Consider the following 19095-nt stretch of genomic DNA (forward strand, 5'->3'; position numbering starts at 1 on the left):
GGGAGAAGGTGGCTTGTGGCGAAGTTTGTGTGCTTCATGTGCCGTCCCGTTATCAGATTGCAAACATTTTTAATACATAGCTTTCGCGCTTTTTATTTGATGATTTCCGAGATAATCTCAGCGTACGTGGTTCTCCCGCTTCGACTGCGGGGGTGTGTTAGACGTTGTATATTATTGTATAATATTAAGTTTCCATTATTGGGCTTTGAACCTTAATTTATGTGTGTGTGTGTGTGTGTGTGTGTGTGTGTGTGTAAGGCTCTCGTGAGAATTTTTCTTATGTGAGAACATTCTTTATGTTCTAAAATTTTATTCGTATGTTCTAAATTTTAAATATGATGTTCAAAACTTTTCCTTAGGTGTTCTAAATTAAATCAAATATTCTAATTTAGTACTCACATGTTCTAAACCATAAATTAGTTAAGTTTGATGTTATAAATTTTAAATAACTTGTTCTAAAATTTTAACTTATATGTTTTAAATTTTAAAACGTGTGTTCTAAGATTTTTAATTATATGTTCCAGATTTTAAAGCGTATTTTCTATTTTTTAACTTGTATGTTATAAATTCTTTACTCACACTTTGTATGTTCTATATCAGTTTGTTCTAAATTTTTATTCACATATTCATAATCTTAAATCAGATGTTCTAAATTATACTCATATGTTTAAGATTTCATAATGCAAATTTTATAAATTTTAATCACTTGTTCTAATTCTTAAACCAGATGTTCTAAACACATTACTCAGACAAATGTTCTAAATTATTACTCATATGTTCTAATTTTTAATTTGAGTCACATGCTCTAAATTTTAACTCGCATGTTCTAAATTTTTACTCACATGTTCTAAATTTCTACTCACATGTTCTAAATTTTAAATTAGTTCTCATATAAGCATGAATTCTCACATATGGACCTATTATATATATAACACACTTGTGCATAATGAGAAAGCCACGTAATTGATTTCCTTCACCCTGTTCTTTTGAGCTTTTCGTCGATTATTATTATTATTATAATTATTATTATTATTATTATTATTGCATTATTTTTATTATCACATTATTATTATAATCAATAATATTATTATTAAATATTAATTATTATTATTATTATAATACTAATTGTTATTAAATATTAATTTTTTATTATTATTATTATTATTATTAAAAATTAATTCTTTATTATTATCAAATATTACTTATTATTATTATTATTATTATTATTATTGTTATTGTTATTGTAATTGTTATTGCATTATTTTTATTATCGCATTATTATTATAATCAATAATATTATTATTATAATACTAATTTTTATTAAATATTAATTGTCTATTATTATTATTATTAAAAATTAATTCTTTATTATTATTAAATATTAATTAGTTATTATTATTATTATTATTATTATTATTATTATTATTATTATTATCAAGTTAATAAATATTATTATCTTTCAATATTAGTTATTATCTTTAAATATAATTTTTAATTACAAAAAATCGATTATATTATTATTTTTAATAATAATAATTAATAATAATATTATTATTATCATTATCATTATCATTATTGTTATTATTATTATTATTATTATTATTATTATTATTATTATTATTATTATTATTATTATTATTATATCTCAAAAACAAAAGTCATACAACCTACAATAAATTAGTGGGAAGCCGAGATACAATCTGGGCCCCCACTCCTCTAGCTATAGCAAATCCTACCCTAGTGAAGATATGAGCTGCAGCACGAGTCCCAATGTCTTGCGTCGTCGAGAACTTCTGAATCCGCTTCAGTAACGCAACAGCCTCCTTCTCTAATTCCCCAAGCGAAGAAAAGGAGAAGGGAATGAAACCATATCCAATCGCCTGACATCGAGCTTCATACTTAACCCGCTTCCGATGAGCAGCATCAGCCACAACCCGCCCAGGAATAAAGTCAGATAGCCCTGACTGTGTCAAAGGAGAAGACCCTGTCAAATCAACACAGACATCGCGACCACGATCCCATGAATAAAGTAACACATCCGCAGGTCTGAGGGCCTCGTCGTTCCCTCCAGCCAACCCAATGTCAACCTCTTTTCTCGCTGAAATCCCAGAACGATAACAAACATCAACAAGGGTATCGCGAACAACATTATGCCGATGTTTAATACCCACAATACCAGCACAAGACACCGCGTGATCACCGAAAATATCTCCAGCAAAAACCCTCGAACAAGCAGAGCACGACGTCGAGATAGAGAACAATGGAACACCCAACAGATAGGACAACACACAGCGATAAGTCTTGGCGTTCATCGTCTGACCCAACCCCGAAATAGGAACCGCGGGAAGCCAAGCAGAGGTGTGATCACCCTGCTGTGATTTCCACAATGCTGATTGTCGAGGAGTTAAAGAATAAGCAGATTATTATTATTATTATTATTATTATTATTATTATTATTATTATTATTATTATTATTATTATTATTATTATTAGGACATTTTTTGAAAAACTACCTAATAAAACAATTTTTTTGCAAGAAACTACCTAATAAAAAAAATGTTGTAAGAAACTACCTTATAAAAGGGTAAATGTTATAAGAGACTACCATTGGTCGGAAAGTCACCATTGACTTTCATTTTCCGGTGTTGACCACATCATGTGTCAATCACGTGACTTTTAATTTACCCTTACCCTCCGTTTTTCTTAACTGGCACGTGATATGGTCAACGCTGGAAGATAAAAGTGAATGATTACTTTTCGACCATGGGTAGTGTCTTACAACATAAACTCTTTTATAAGGTAGTTTCTTACAACAATTTTTTTATTAGGTGGTTTCTCGCAAAAAAAGTGTTATATAAGGTAGTTTTTCACAAAATGTCATTATTATTATTATTATTATTATTATTATTATTATTATTATTATTATTATTATTATTATTATTATTATTATTATTATTATTATTATTATTATTATTATTATATCTCAAAAACAAAAGTCATACAACCTACAATAAATTAGTGGGAAGCCGAGATACAATCTGGGCCCCCACTCCTCTAGCTATAGCAAATCCTACCCTAGTGAAGATATGAGCTGCAGCACGAGTCCCAATGTCTTGCGTCGTCGAGAACTTCTGAATCCGCTTCAGTAACGCAACAGCCTCCTTCTCTAATTCCCCAAGCGAAGAAAAGGAGAAGGGAATGAAACCATATCCAATCGCCTGACATCGAGCTTCATACTTAACCCGCTTCCGATGAGCAGCATCAGCCACAACCCGCCCAGGAATAAAGTCAGATAGCCCTGACTGTGTCAAAGGAGAAGACCCTGTCAAATCAACACAGACATCGCGACCACGATCCCATGAATAAAGTAACACATCCGCAGGTCTGAGGGCCTCGTCGTTCCCTCCAGCCAACCCAATGTCAACCTCTTTTCTCGCTGAAATCCCAGAACGATAACAAACATCAACAAGGGTATCGCGAACAACATTATGCCGATGTTTAATACCCACAATACCAGCACAAGACACCGCGTGATCACCGAAAATATCTCCAGCAAAAACCCTCGAACAAGCAGAGCACGACGTCGAGATAGAGAACAATGGAACACCCAACAGATAGGACAACACACAGCGATAAGTCTTGGCGTTCATCGTCTGACCCAACCCCGAAATAGGAACCGCGGGAAGCCAAGCAGAGGTGTGATCACCCTGCTGTGATTTCCACAATGCTGATTGTCGAGGAGTTAAAGAATAAGCAGATTGTTATTATTATTATTATTATTATTATTATTATTATTATTATTATTATTATTATTATTATTATTATTAGGACATTTTTTGAAAAACTACCTAATAAAACAATTTTTTTGCAAGAAACTACCTAATAAAAAAAATGTTGTAAGAAACTACCTTATAAAAGGGTAAATGTTATAAGAGACTACCATTGGTCGGAAAGTCACCATTGACTTTCATTTTCCGGTGTTGACCACATCATGTGTCAATCACGTGACTTTTAATTTACCCTTACCCTCCGTTTTTCTTAACTGGCACGTGATATGGTCAACGCTGGAAGATAAAAGTGAATGATTACTTTTCGACCATGGGTAGTGTCTTACAACATAAACTCTTTTATAAGGTAGTTTCTTACAACAATTTTTTTATTAGGTGGTTTCTCGCAAAAAAAGTGTTATATAAGGTAGTTTTTCACAAAATGTCATTATTATTATTATTATTATTATTATTATTATTATTATTATTATTATTATTATTATTATTATTATTATTATTATTATTATTATTATTATTATTATTATCATTATATCTCAAAAACAGAAAAAGTTATACAATCTATAGAAAATTAGTGGGAAGTCGAGATACAATCTGGGCCCCCACTCCTCTAGCTATAAAAAAGCCGATCCTAGTAAAGATATGAGTTGCAGCTCGTGCCCCAATATCCTGAGTCTTCGAGAACTTCTGGATCTGCTTTAACAATTTAACAGCCTCCTTTTCTAACTCCCCAAGAGAAGAGAAAGAGAAAGGAAGGAAACCATATCCAATTGCTCGACAACTGGATTCGTACTTGACCCGCCTCCGATTGGCCGCATCAGTCACTACCCGTCCAGGAACAAAGCTAGAAAGCCCAGACTGTGTCAATGGAGAAGACCCTGTCAAGTCAACACAAATATCGTGACCACGATCCCATGAATAAAGTAACACATTTAATTTGCAGGTCTGAGAGCCCCGTCGTTCCCTCCAAATAACCCAATGTCCACCTCCTTTCTAGCTGAAATCCCTGACCGATAGCAAACATCAACAAGGGTATCCCGAACAATATTATGCCGATGTTTAATGCCCACAATACCAGCACATGACACCGCGTGATCACCGAAAATATCCCCAGCAAAAACCCTTGAACAAGCAGAGCATGGTGTCGTGATAGAGAACAATGGAACACCCAACCGGTAGCACATCACATTATTATTATTATTATTATTATTATTATTATTAATACTATTATTATTATTATTATTAAATATCAATTATTTATTTTTATTATTATTAAATATTAGTTATTATTTTTAAGCAGAGCAGCTCTAAAGAACATGGTTTATAAACCATAACTCTCTTCCTTGTTTGGGTTACGGATGACTTTCTTATTAAACCATTGATCATTATATTCTCATGCATTAGCTTTTTTTATTAATTTTATTATTTTTTTGGCCAGCTACACATACATACTATAAGTAAGACAAGACTACTGATGAGTTTCAGAATCTGACAGCATTATTATGAAGTGCAATTGAGAAAATTATACATTCTTATATTATGATTTTTTGTATCATTCGTAAAGGTCGATCATATTATTAGCAACTTGATAATAAACTTTCATGCATGCAATTTCTTAGAAGTTGTCCTCTACGCTACAAATCTTTAAACTACTGATTGGTTCGGACTTATTTGTTCTTGCTTGAATAGAATAGGCATAACAATACCAAATTAATGAAGATCGATCAGAATATTGGACAAAAATTACAGCTTCAAATTTTGGTCTTCAACACATAATACACAACGACGCCTTTTAATTTATTGACAGAGTAGTTTATATAATATACAAACATGTACTACGAAGTATGACTTTAACGGATATATAGGATGATTGTACAATGCTATGAGGTAGACTATCACAATTCTTTTTTTATTAGATTGTGATTTTTGTAATCAATTAGATACATTCTTTATTTAAGGCCATGATCGGTTTAATTTTACTAAAAAATAAAAAATTAATGAACTGACATTATCTTTACTTACTTTAAATTATTTTTACTAAACTGAAATTATTTAGTTGGATTGAAATTTTTTTTGAAGGATTTAAATTATTTTTAAGGAATTAAAATTATTTTTTATGATTATTATTTATGTAAGGTGAAGACCACAACGCAGTAATTACTTTTAAAAACGTTTTTTTTTATGATATATGAAAATAAAATAGATAAATAATTTTCTTGTATTTTTTTCTATATATGTTGAATTAAAGAAAAAAGTTTTACTTGGTTAAAATATATATCGTAAATAATGGAAATTGTTTTAAAGTAATTTTTATATTAAAAATAGATTTAATGACAAAAAAAATTACAATTTAAAACATATTTAATGAAAATAAGAAAATATTTTATGTACGCGATAGATAAAATTTTATCAAAATATAACTCTAAAATAGGGATGGCAACGGGTCGAACTCGGAGCAGATTATGCTAAATCCGACTCCGACCCTTCAGGAAGTCGGAGGCTAACTCCGAATTCGACTCCAACTCCGACATCCGACTCTGAGACTCTGACTCCGACTTCAATATCCGATCTTCGATTTCGATTCGACCCGATTCCAAGTTTTTTTTCATTATTCAATATATATACTTTGAGAAATTGGGCTATTTGGGCCTTCAAACCCACACCCAATGACACCATGACCCACACTAAAATCCATGATCGATCTATCGAAGTCGGAGCTGGATCATCCATCAGAGTTGGACATTTATTGGAGTCAGATTTTTTTTCTCGAATTTTTGTAGGATCCGACTCCGACCCTTCTCCGACTCGGATTCGGATTATTTTAATACAGTCGAACTCGGATTACTTTTTCTCAGACTCGGAGCGGATTTTTTTACCTCGGATCGGGGCAGAGTAGGGTCGAATTTGGAGTGGATTGCCATCCCTACTCTAAAATGATTAATTTATCAAAAACTATCCGATATCTCTTACATGACGTCTAACACTCTAACGTACCATGTTTATTTGTAGTTGTTGCCTATATGTCCCGAACTTGGCAAAAAGTTGGAACATCATGTGTTGTTTTCTCGTGACACGACTGCGAGATTCGACTTTATATATTAGTGATCAGGTAGTTGTAAAATAAATAATACAGTACCTACACTCCTAAAAGTTGTTAATGAAAGTAGTTTTGTATATTTCAAACTAAGAAGTATAATATAACAATAATCACCTTAGATTGTACGTGTTTATTTATAATCAATTGAAATATATTATAAATAATTCTCATTTAAATTTTTTTTTAAATTAGTTATATATAATGTTAAAATTGATATATATCATAATTATAAAATACTTGTGTTATGCATAAGAAGTGTTGGAAGATTATAAAAAAATTATACTGTCAAGATTCATTTTCATCTTTCCATTATAAGATCCTTTTCATTGGATTTATATACTCTATATACTCCCTCCGTTAGTTTCGACTCATTGTGTATTTGTGTGGTCTTCAATGAACATCTTTGACCATAAATATGTTTAACTATATACTTCCTCCGTTCTTTTTTACTTGACCCGCTTTGACTTTTACACTATTCATTACCCTCTTTTGACCGTCTTTTGTTAATAATATGTAAGGAAAAACATATTCATGTCTTTTTGAATTCGTCTTAATAAATACTATCATAATATATAACTTTTATATTTTTTTACTTATGGAAAACTAAAGTTATTGATCGCAAAGTTTTGCATTGGCAAGTGTGATAAAAGAAACAGGTCAAGTAAAAAAGAACAGAGGAAGTATGTAAAAGTGAAAATTATAAAAAGTTGATATTTAAAAAATTTATAATAAGGGGAATCTAATAAGATCTCTCATGCTCATTTATTTCTATTGTATAAATCATAACTTGTGGTCAAAGTTATATTACTTTAACCACATGAATAGTAAGTGATTCGAACTTTCAGAAACGGAGGTAGTATTATAATTTCTTATAGCACCCAAATAAAATTATATAAACAAATTTTGATGGGATGTTACCGTAGAGAATAAATGTAAATTATAGTGGTACCATCTGAAATCCAAGAAAAAATTGGATACCAAATGATGAAAAAGCCCAAAGAACACCTAATGGAAACATCAGAGTTAAGTACTAGTTTAGTCCTTTATGTTTGGAAAAAAAATGTTTGGAAAAAAAAATGGAGTTAGTCCTTGTAGACACCTACTTTTGGCCTTTTGTCCCGACAGGAAGTGCGATGATGTTACAAAAACCCGTTCTTCATGCTAGATCAAAGTTGAAGTGTTTATGGACTACAAAATACATTATGAAGTAAATTAAAACCCATTTTCGAGACCAAGTCATCTAAGAGCCTTATCCGATTACTAATTAGGCCTAAAACGTGCTCATACATGTTTAAACTTGATTAATAACATACCGTAATGCATTAAATGTAATGATTGGATCCAATGGATCTTACATTGTTAAAAACCGAGCCAATCAGATTTACCAACCATCAAATTTCCATGCAAGGCCTATACAAATGGATAACCCTTTCAAAGAGATTTTCAACGGTATATTATAAGCCCAATTCCGAGCTAAAACAAAAGAATTTATCATCAAATACTAAATTAGACCCTAAAACCAACACCCTTGCCCTCAAACGACCATATCTTTTGATCCATAAAAGATTTTAGCCTAATTCTGGTTTAAGTAGACCAATTTGGGCATGGGGTAAGCTTATGATTTATGCTAAATATCTCGGCCTTGAACTCTATTTGGGAGAAAGACATGACGAGGTTTATGAGTTTATTGGCGACTCCTTATTAGCGATAGTTTCTTATAAATTAAAGCATAATGATGGGATCAACTCTAATTCAAGATCCCCTAAATAGTCAGGAATTCAAATCCTAATACACCATAACAAGTGTAAAGTCCTAGGAAATACAATATAATTTTTTAACTTGTGCATTGCGCAGGCTAAGGGCCTGTTCATATTTACTGAATTGAGCTGAACTGAACTGATTGGAGCTGAATTGAACTGAACTGAACTGATTGGAACTGAACTGAACTGAATTGAATTGAGCTGAAATGAATATTTTATGTGAGAGGGAAATTAAGAGCTGAACTGAACTGAACTGATTGGAATTGAACTGAACTGAACCGAACTTATTGGAGCTGAACTGAACTGAACTGAACTGAAATTAAGTAAATATGAACAGGCCCTAAATACTACTCCATCCGTCCCTTTATTACATGCATATATTCATTTTTGGGATGACCAAAATTAGTGACTGTTTCTATTTATAATTTATATTTTTTTACAATATTATTCTCTTTTTGATGATTTGTCACCTTTTTTATTTTTCTTTTTTGTAATATAACATCAATTCCCAATAATTTTTCTCTCCTAATTCCCAACCACTTTTTCTTTCTCTCTATCTCTCTCTAACCCTACATGCATATTTATATTCCCAAATATTAGTTTTAAGGAATCTTTAACTTTCTTAATTCCTGTGCAAAATGAGAAATATACATGTAATAAAGGGACGAAGGGAGTAGTATATATTTAAAAGATACGAGAAATTTTGTTCTTCAAAGGGGATACCACAACCTAATATAAGTTCCAGTGGCGGATATTGGTAAAAAAAACATTAGAGAAGCCGAGATTTGAATCTTCTAACTCTCGCTTAAAAATTAACTCTATATCCTAATATTTTAAAAGTAAAATAAAGTTATTTAAATTTATTAACTAATTAATTACAATAAATTATCGGAGATTGGCCCTTAAACGGCCCGGTGGAAGGTCCTCACCGAATATAACCTAATGTATTATTGCTTGATCAACATTTGCCACACAACGTACGTATAGAGTTATAGACGGCTTAGACTACGCTTCGCCCAAATGATCATTTCCGAAGGTCAAAGGTATAATTTGTAGATCAATTATTTTTATTGTAATTGCCGACAAATTTTGATTCTCTAGTTGTGAAGAATAAAGAGGTTAAACTAAGACAGATAAGATGAAAATTAAGATGAATAATTCAAGGTTGTTATGATAATAAAGGATTAAAAAAACCAACTTGTAGGATTCCGATAACCTCAGCCGCACAAGTACAAATTATAGACGACACAATGTTGTTACATAAATTAATTAATTAGTTAAGTTGAATTGATCTTATCTAACATTATTTGTACAAAATTAGTCCATGCATGAACATGCAAATGTGTGTGCTTTGTCAACGATCAACTATCAAAGGCTAGAACTGCGACCATGTTTGGAAAAGTGTACACAACTATGCATATAACCACGTACATCATCAATCATGCATCATAATAATCTTTTATTTTAACTTGCCACCTTATTTTGTTACATAATAATTACCAAGTATTGGAATAAACATACCTAATTACTTATATCCCAATCATTTAAATCTTTCATGGTGTATATACGTAGTAGAAATTTTTATTATTATAATAAAATAAGTGTATAAAGTAATTCTAGGTACAACAATTAGTTAAATCTTTTAATTGAGTCAGTTTATTGACATAAACAATCCGTTAAACCTTAACATTTTATTTCTCTTCTCTATATTTTTGAGAATTGTGCAGTTTGATATCCTTGCTTACCCTCCCTTCCTTAGCCGTCACTCCCAATGGCTGACACACACAAAATGCCATCTATCCCATTCGCCACTGCCATCAAATGACTATCATCCTACTCAAGCCAATAAAATTGTCTCTTTCGCAGTTTCCTTAATCAACATATACATAGACCCAAAAACTCCCGTCCATCTAAAACAATATCAAAAGCTAGCATGACAAGAAAGTCAAGCTAGTTCAAAAATATATAATTCACTCCTTATGAAATATTTAGCATGCGCTTGGTAGTATAAGTGGCCCATGCTTCAATTCATTCATTTATATATATATATATATATATATATATATATATATATATATATATATACTAAGCTCAATAGGCTTTCATATGAGGGGGTACGTTGCGAAAAATTTAAAATCTTATATATATACCACTCTTATTGTCAGCTTAAGTTTGTGCTAAATTGTTCCATTAATACATTAAATTTTTTCTCACACCATAAAATGTATGAAAGAAAAAACAAGTAACAAAAACAAGCCACTTACATTCAAAGAATTCAATAATATTCTCTAAACCTTTAGAAGGGGAATATCCTAACATCTAAGCTATATGAAAATGAAAATAACAGTATTTTTTTTAGCGAAACCTCATCAAAAATCTAATAATTGATGATGGTTGCAAATGTCACATATGAGCTCCAAAAAGACATATTTCGACCTCAATATGTAAGATTCAAAAATGTTAAATATCATTTTTTGACCCCTAATCTATTAGATCGATAAACTTAATGAATTTTATAAACATGCAATTATTGTGCTTTATTAAAATGCAATTGTCCAGTTGAGTTTGACCCCCCCTTGCATTCCTATCTAATTGAAATAAACAAAATTTAAATGACTTTTGTCCTAGTTGTCCAATACAACCCCCTCCTTATTGCCTTTTGTTTTTTAATAAAATAAATTTAATTTAGCCACAATGAGCTAGTAATTAGTAGGACAGTAAAAATGGATTAAAAGTATTAATATTGATTTAAATGCATGTCTCATTATGAATGGAATTAATTTTACTATGAGCTTAACTTTCTACATTGCATAATCTAATCATGAATAATTGGATAGTGACAAATACTAAAGTTGTTAATATCTTGTAATCTACAGTTAATACTACTTTATTAGCAACCTAAATAGTTATTATCAATACTTCCAACTTTGTTATTGTTTATTATAACTACGCAAAATAAATCTTTTCAACTTAGGTTGTACTATTTTCTTCAAATTCCATTTTATTCTGCTGGAGATTCTTAAAATATAATTAGTGGACTTAATTTTGTATTAGTGGGTGATAATATAATTCATAAACATATAATAATCACCCAAAGCCGCCATGCATTTATACATATGATAAAAATCTTTTAACTTTTTGTCAAAAAATAAATAAAATCTTTTAACTTATTATGCTTTTTGCATATATATATAAAATGTTCATAAAATTAAGGAAAATTAATTAATTATGAAAATTTTGGCTGAATTTAACGTGTTGATGCATGTCCCTAAAATCAGTTCATTTTAAAAATTAAAAATTGCAACACGTAGTCCCCACTCTTGACTTTCTATTTTGGCCACCCTTTTGCCAACTTACCTTACAACTTCTATAAATACTCAATTTGATGTTTTAAATTTTGCAAACCCAAAACATAACATAAACTACATCTACAAGCATATTATAACTTGTACAACTACAAAAATGGAGAGTTTTCTTAAGCATCTCAATGTGTTTTCTTTAGTGTTATTTTTCTTTGCTCTTCCTATTTCTTCAGCCCTTCAAGTTGGTTTCTATAGTTCTTCCTGTCCGAACGCTGAGAACATTGTTCGACAAGCTGTGCAACAACGGTTCAATGCTGATAAATCTGTTGCTCCGGCTTTGCTTCGTATGCATTTTCATGATTGTTTTATCAGGGTAAGATTTTAGACTCCTACATGAAAGATATATACTACCTCCGTTTCTTATTACTCGCAACAAAGGGGTATTATTTGTGAGACATAAAATATTCATTTGTTGCAAGTAATAAGAAACGGAGGTAGTATACATCTTTTGACACATAATTGCTTGCTTCTAGACAACAAACTAAAGGAAATAACTTATTAATATGTAATCATATTAGTATATTGCATATTTGTGCCAATTTAAGTGATTGATAGAATGTTGCCGTATAAATTTTATGAAGTTTTCACACCATCAAACTTCTATGAACTACGACAAAAGAGCTACAATACTGCTATATTTTTTGTATAATAAAGTAATCCCTTTTCCATGTGTACAGAAGGTTGCTTGATGTTTATGTTCACATACATCAATCATTTATCCCATATTCATGGGTGTTCATACAATAAGGACATAATGTACATTAACAGTTCAAATTAGAATAAAATAATGGTTAAGCCACATGGGTTTAAATCTCTCTCACAACCTTAGATTGATAGGAATGGAAAGGGATTGGAATATATTCAAATAGATTAGAAATTTGAATATGTTTGTTTGGTAAATGAATGGATAGTTAATTGCACAACATAACATAGAGTATAGAGCGGCTACATGAAAATAATTTTGTACTTACCTGTATTGAGAATTTAAAATCAAAAGTTACTAGTGTCATTCATGTCCCAACAAATAATATTATATTTCACTTTCTATTTTTACACAGAAATAGGAAATATTATATTTCACTTGTTGAGATGAATTTCGTTTTTAAGTTATATTTCATAAAACCTTAAAGTTTCTGTATCATGGAATGTACAATCAATTGACATAATTTTTTTTTTTTTCTTTTTTATACAGGGTTGTGATGCATCAATATTAATCGACTCAAACACCACCAATCAAGCAGAGAAGGCCGCGGGTGCAAATGGATCTGTAAGAGAGTATACACTCATAGACCAAATCAAGACCGCTCTAGAACAAGCATGCCCTCAAAAGGTTTCTTGTGCAGATATCATAGCACTTGCTACGCGAGACGCGGTTTCCTTGTCTGGAGGACCTATGTACAGCGTGCCAACAGGCAGGCTTGATGGCACCATTTCTAGGGCAAGTGAAGTAAATCTCCCCGGTCCGGCTTCCACCGTTGCTCAGATCCAACAAGCATTTAGCGCCCGTAAAATGACTCTTAATGACATGGTAATCTTAGTTGGAGGCGGTCATTCTATTGGAAGAGCGCATTGTAATTTCTTTCAAGATAGGGTATTTAACTTCCAAGGCACTGGTGCACCTGATCCTACCATGGATAAGAATTTGCTTACCAAGCTACAAAATCTTTGTAGTTTGACCTTTAATCCGGCTACTTTCCTTGATCAAAACACAACACTTGTGTTAGATAACGAAGTCTACAACCAAATGAAAAAGAACAAAGGAATCTTGCAAATTGACCAAGAGTTAGCACTTGACCCTTTAAGTGCCTCAATAGTTACAAGCCTTGCCGCCAATAATAACCTTTTCAGGCAAAGCTTTGTAAATGCTATGATTAAAATGGGTAATCTTCCTGGAACTGGGGGAGAAATTAGAAAAAATTGTAGGAAACAAAACTAAAATGCAAAGAAGATAAAAAAAAAAAAAAAAAAAACTAAGGGTTATCTAATTGAAATTGATTGGAAGCCCTTATTTACTTTTCCTCCGCTTTCAAAATAAGCGTATTTATTGTTTATTTCTTGTATCTTAATTCATTTTATGTATAACCTTGTATGTATTAATAAAAGAGTGTAATGTTAATTAGATTAATTGTGTTTTTCTTTATTGTGATCTTAGTTTATAACTCTATATAACTTGTGCTTGATTGATTGATACATTGGAAAAACAGCTTGTATATAGTCATATGGTGTGGCCACATTTGTTTATAAGATAAGTAGGTAATACTTATTTACTCATATCGGCAAAATCTCAATTATTCATGAAGAAAAAATAACCTCATTTATTCATTTGAGTAATCTCGACCATTTTCTTTTGTTTTGACTATTACAAGAATAATTGACCACTTGTTAAAAAGAATAATAATCCCATTTTGTCATTAGAATAATATATGTATGTGAAGTGGTCATACATATAATTTGACTATCTATATATAAGAATTTGTGCTTTGATAAAAGAAAACAATTTTAACATAATGTAATGCATGGACGAGACATATCATACAATTAGTGCAAGCTAAACTAGTTCTCGCTCCAAATAAAATGGATTGGAAAATTTGACCTTAGCTATCCCAAATATGAACATTATTCCTTAAAAAAACCCAACTAGTAATTTGCCTATGACAATCCCAACTTTGAATGCCTTTTTTAAACAGTTTATAGCCTATTAGGACCAGGTAAACCGGTTAAGGCTGTCAGTGTTAAATTTTTAGTGATCTGTTCAAAAAAATGATCTCTCCTCTCCCGATCTCTCTCCACCATTATTGCATTTACCACGCCCTAGTCGTCGATGTGTCCAATTTTGTATACTACTTACCTACCTTATCATCACCATCCTTAGCCATTTCCACTTAATGACCATAAACTAACCAGACCAAAACCACAGTCACGATTGGTGACAGTAGAGGTGTTCAAAAAACCCCGACCCGATTGTCCCGTCCCGATTACCCGGTAACCCGCAAAAAACCCGACAGAAATTTGACAATTTTGTATGTTTTACCCGTCCCGCTAAAAAAACAGTTTCGTGGGCCGGGACATGGGATATGCTTTACTAATACTGGGTACCCGAAGACCCGTTAAAAAAAAATAAAAAATAAATAAAAAGAAAAAAAAATGAATGACTTACTGACTCCCTCCCTTATAATTAGCCCATCCCACTTAAACTTACTTAGGGTTTCATTTTTCATCTTCTCACTCCCAGCCTTTACAAGTTCAGAATTAGGGTGTGTTTTATCTTAACTTATCTGAACTTACCTGAACTTATTAAAACTTATTTTAGTTGCAATTTGTACTTGGGTAACCCTTATTAGAACTTATCAAACCTGATGTGAACTTATCTGAACTTAACTGAACTTATCTGAACTTATTATACTTGAATAAGTAAAAATAAGGTGAACATAACATACCCTAGTCTTTTAATCTTCTCTTTCTTCTGCGGCGCCTCATCTTTTCCCTTAAAATTTTTAGTAATTTTTGTTTATTATAATTTGCTGGGTAATTGGTTATGGAGGAGTATTTGCAATTTTACATGGGTTATTGAATATTGATTGTGAATGGGCTGTTGACTTGTTAATTGTGGTATGAAACTAATGTGGAATTTGTATAGATTATTGATTTTTTTAAAAAAAAACTTCCTATTGTTTTCATTTATGTTATTCTGTTTTAATTTTTTTTTCGTTTGAATTTTTTTTTATTCTGATTTCGTTTTTTAATCTGATTTTCTTAGATCTGTTTTGGTTTTTGTATTCGGTTTGATTTTTTTTTTTATCTTGTTTGATCTTTTTTTTTTCTCTTTTTTTTTTTTTTATGCTATTTGAATATTTTTTTATTCTAAATTCTATTTTTATTTTGTTTTTATTAATTAGTAAAAATACAGAAGAGTTTTCCAAAAAAAAATATAGATAAATTTTTATTTTTGTTTGAATTTTTTTTATTCTGACTTCGTTTTTTTATTATGATTTAATCTCTTTTTGTTTTTGTATGCGGTTTGATTTTTTTTTTTAGAAATTCTGTTTGATCTTTTTTTTTTTTATCCCTTTTCATTTTTTATGCTATTTGAATATTTTTTTTTTGTTTTTTTGTTAAACTTCTTTTTTTATTCAGTTTTTCTTAATTAGTAAAAATACAGAAGATTTTTCTTTAAAAAAGATAAAACTGCAGGTTTGTAAAAATAAAAACAAAACACCAGATTTTAAGTACAACTTGTCAAAAGTAAAATGAATTTAGATGGAAATTAAACTTAATCAAAAAAATAAATAGATAAAATTCGGGTACCCGTATCCCATCCCGAATGATCCAGGTACCCAGGTACCCAAATTATCCGGTATGGGACACGGGCCGATTTGTCAACTACCAGAAGATCCGGGCCGGGTACCCGGATCTGAACACACCTAGGTGGCAGTAGCAATAGGGTTTTGTAAACATGTTAAGTAGTTGGTAGCTTAGGTTGGGAGGCGTGGTTGTTAGTGTTTAACTGGAAGATGGTGAAAAAGGATGGGATGGATGTTCAGAGTGATGATGGATTTGACTACCATATTATTTTAATGGTAAACAATATGAGTGATCTACTTTTTCACACCATAAATGGATACAATATTATAATTTCAACAATGTAAATATATTTTGGGAAATTCTCTTTGGTAACATTATCTTTTTTAATTTTCTCAGTGGTGAATTGTGAAAAATCTTATTATCATTGGTAAACCTAAATTATTGATTACCAAAGAGAATGTCTATTTTAATATTAATTACCTAACCATGGTTAATATAAAACCCAAACCCCTCACCACCTCACCTAGCCACCAGCACGCAACAGAACCTCTACCGGCGACTAGGCGCCCAACCCTTGGCCGGCAATGGCCCAGCCTTCCCCGCCCCATGTTCAGTCCTTCCCCCCTGCTGCAATATTTGTATTATCCCTAGCCTTATGATTGCCTTAAAAAAAAGGATTGATATACTATTCATACATATTAATAAGATGCATCTTCTTTTCAGGGAGCTCATATGCTAAGATACTCCATAGTTAAGCGTGCTTGGCTGAGAATAGTCTTGGAATGGGTGACCTCCAAGAAATTTTTCTTAGGGTGCACATGAGTGAGGAAAAAATGCGCCGGAAAGACTTGTGCTGGTTTGTGAGGAAAGTTGTTAACCCTTGATGCGCATTTTGTGACAATAGGCCCATCCCTAATTTATTTGGGGTTGGGGTGTTACAATATTGATCTGTAGAAATCTACTGCAATTCCTGGAACCAGGCCAACGACCTTCACTTTCATTCGCAAGCAACGACGAAGTGTAAATCTCATGGAATTCGTTTGATCACGAAACCGCAATCTGGGATTCGTTTGATTGGTAAAGAATCCTCCGCTTTGATCGCCCGTTATCCCGACAAAATTATGCCCAAATTTGTGACCTGATCGTTAATCCTACTCCTTTTCAAAACAAAAGATTGATTCTTTCTACTTGCCCTACTAAACTGTCGAAGATTCTAGAGATGCTGCAGCGATTAAAGTTGATGATGGTGAAATTAATTCATTGGATGAAATGTTGGCGATGATTTAGGGTTATATGTTGGATTTAGCTAAGTTTTTTTGTTGTTTGGGTGGAGTTCAGGGTTTCCGATCAGGCGAACAAAGGTGGGGGGCCGTTGAGGAGGGGGTGAAAAGAGGAGGTGGGTTAGGGGAGGCTGGGCGTCTCTGGTTGGGGGTGGGGCACCAGGCCACCAGCAAGGGAAGTGGGCTGCTTGTCACGGGTCGTCTCCCACACCAAGGATGGGCGTCAAGAGGGTCACTAGGCAGCAAGGCAACAATCGGGGCTAGGGGGCTTGCCTTGGTGCTCAGCTAAGCACCTCCCCCTATAGAGCTTTATTTAGTACCTTGCTTCAAATCCTAGTGAACACCCACTTGACAGTAACACAATAATGGGCCATTTGGACGGGCTAATGGGCTCCAAATGTGCTCAAATTTTGGGGTCCACCATATTTTGGGCCAAGGAAGACCATGGAGGTGACGGTTTTCCAAACGGAGGTCCCGAAGTATGAGTTTGGGCAGCGGGCAGCCCGGAATACGTGAGAAGCTTCTAGAAGGTTCCGGGCTTATCTAGAGTGGTCTTTTGATGGAGTATTCTAGAGGGGATGTCCCTAGAATATTCAAGAGTCTTCATGTATATATTAGAAGGGTCTAGGATCTTCTTGTATGTACATAAAGGTTGTAGAGTTCTAGAGTGTTCTAGGGTGGTCTTGAACATTCTAGCTAGGGAAGTGTGTAGAAACCTCCTTGTATCTATGTTCCTTTGGAGGTGGGAACATTCTAGAGAAGTGTAGAGAGTAGTGGTCTAGAACCCTCCATTTAAGGAGGTTAGGAACTCTCTAGATTCTTAGGGGTTAGCTTGGATGCCTATAAATAGGCCATCCCATTCATTTGTACATTTCAGCCAACACAAGCCAACACACTTACATTTTCTCTCAAGCAATCAAAGCATACTTTGGAAATCTCTTGTGAGCATCTTAAATATCTTACTTAGCCAAATTCGTAGCACACTTAGTCTAGCAAAACAAGGGGAGTCCTGACTAGGAGACTAACGAGTGCTGTCGACTAGTGGACCGCGTGCAAGGGGACTTAGGGAAATAAGTCAGCACGTGACAAGTGGTATCAGAGCAACATTGATCGTAGGGGCGGTCTGTTGCATTGGGTGCTAGCTGTTGTGTGGACGAAGTGCTATGGCGTCGGGTGTTGGTCAATCAGGGGTTGTCGATGAGTCGACAAAGAAGAAGAAGCAATCGACTGCAGAATTGGATAGTCGTATTGCTAAGTTGGAGGGTAGCATTGGGGCTATCTCCGACGACGTCGAGGGGATGAAGGGGATCACCTCGACGATGGGGCAAGACGTCGAGACGGTGAAGACTCTTGCCAAGGATCTGGTGCGTGGTATCGATGGGATCGATAGCCGCATCCAAGTCTTGGAGGTAGGGGCCGAGGCAGCGGCATCGGGAGCCAAGGAGGCGGCCCATGAGCTTGTCTCGCAAGTGGCCAACACCTTCAAGGGAGAGTTGGCCAAACTCCAAG

General features: G+C 33.0%; 1 protein-coding gene across 1 annotated transcript; it reads left to right on the top strand.

Annotated features, from left to right (window-relative positions):
* Positions 1-12064: 12064 nt before the first annotated feature.
* LOC145599347 (peroxidase 57-like) lies at positions 12065-13940 on the top strand. The gene is made up of 2 exons (XM_081655742.1): positions 12065-12317; positions 13197-13940. The coding sequence occupies exons 1-2, from the start codon at positions 12105-12107 to the stop codon at positions 13938-13940; spliced, it is 957 nt and encodes a 318-aa protein (XP_081511868.1). The 5' UTR covers positions 12065-12104.
* The last annotated feature ends 5155 nt before the right edge of the window (positions 13941-19095 follow it).

This window comes from Chenopodium album, chromosome 20 (assembly GCF_948465745.1).
Source record: "Chenopodium album chromosome 20, dcCheAlbu1.1, whole genome shotgun sequence".
Lineage (NCBI taxonomy): Eukaryota > Viridiplantae > Streptophyta > Magnoliopsida > Caryophyllales > Amaranthaceae > Chenopodium > Chenopodium album.

Coding starts and splice junctions, on each gene's coding strand:
- LOC145599347 (XM_081655742.1), top strand. CDS start 12,105: ATGGAGAGTTTTCTTAAGCATCTCAATGTGTTTTCTTTAGTGTTATTT. Junction 12,318..13,196: donor TTCATGATTGTTTTATCAGG/GTAAGATTTTAG, acceptor TTTTTTATACAG/GGTTGTGATGCATCAATATT.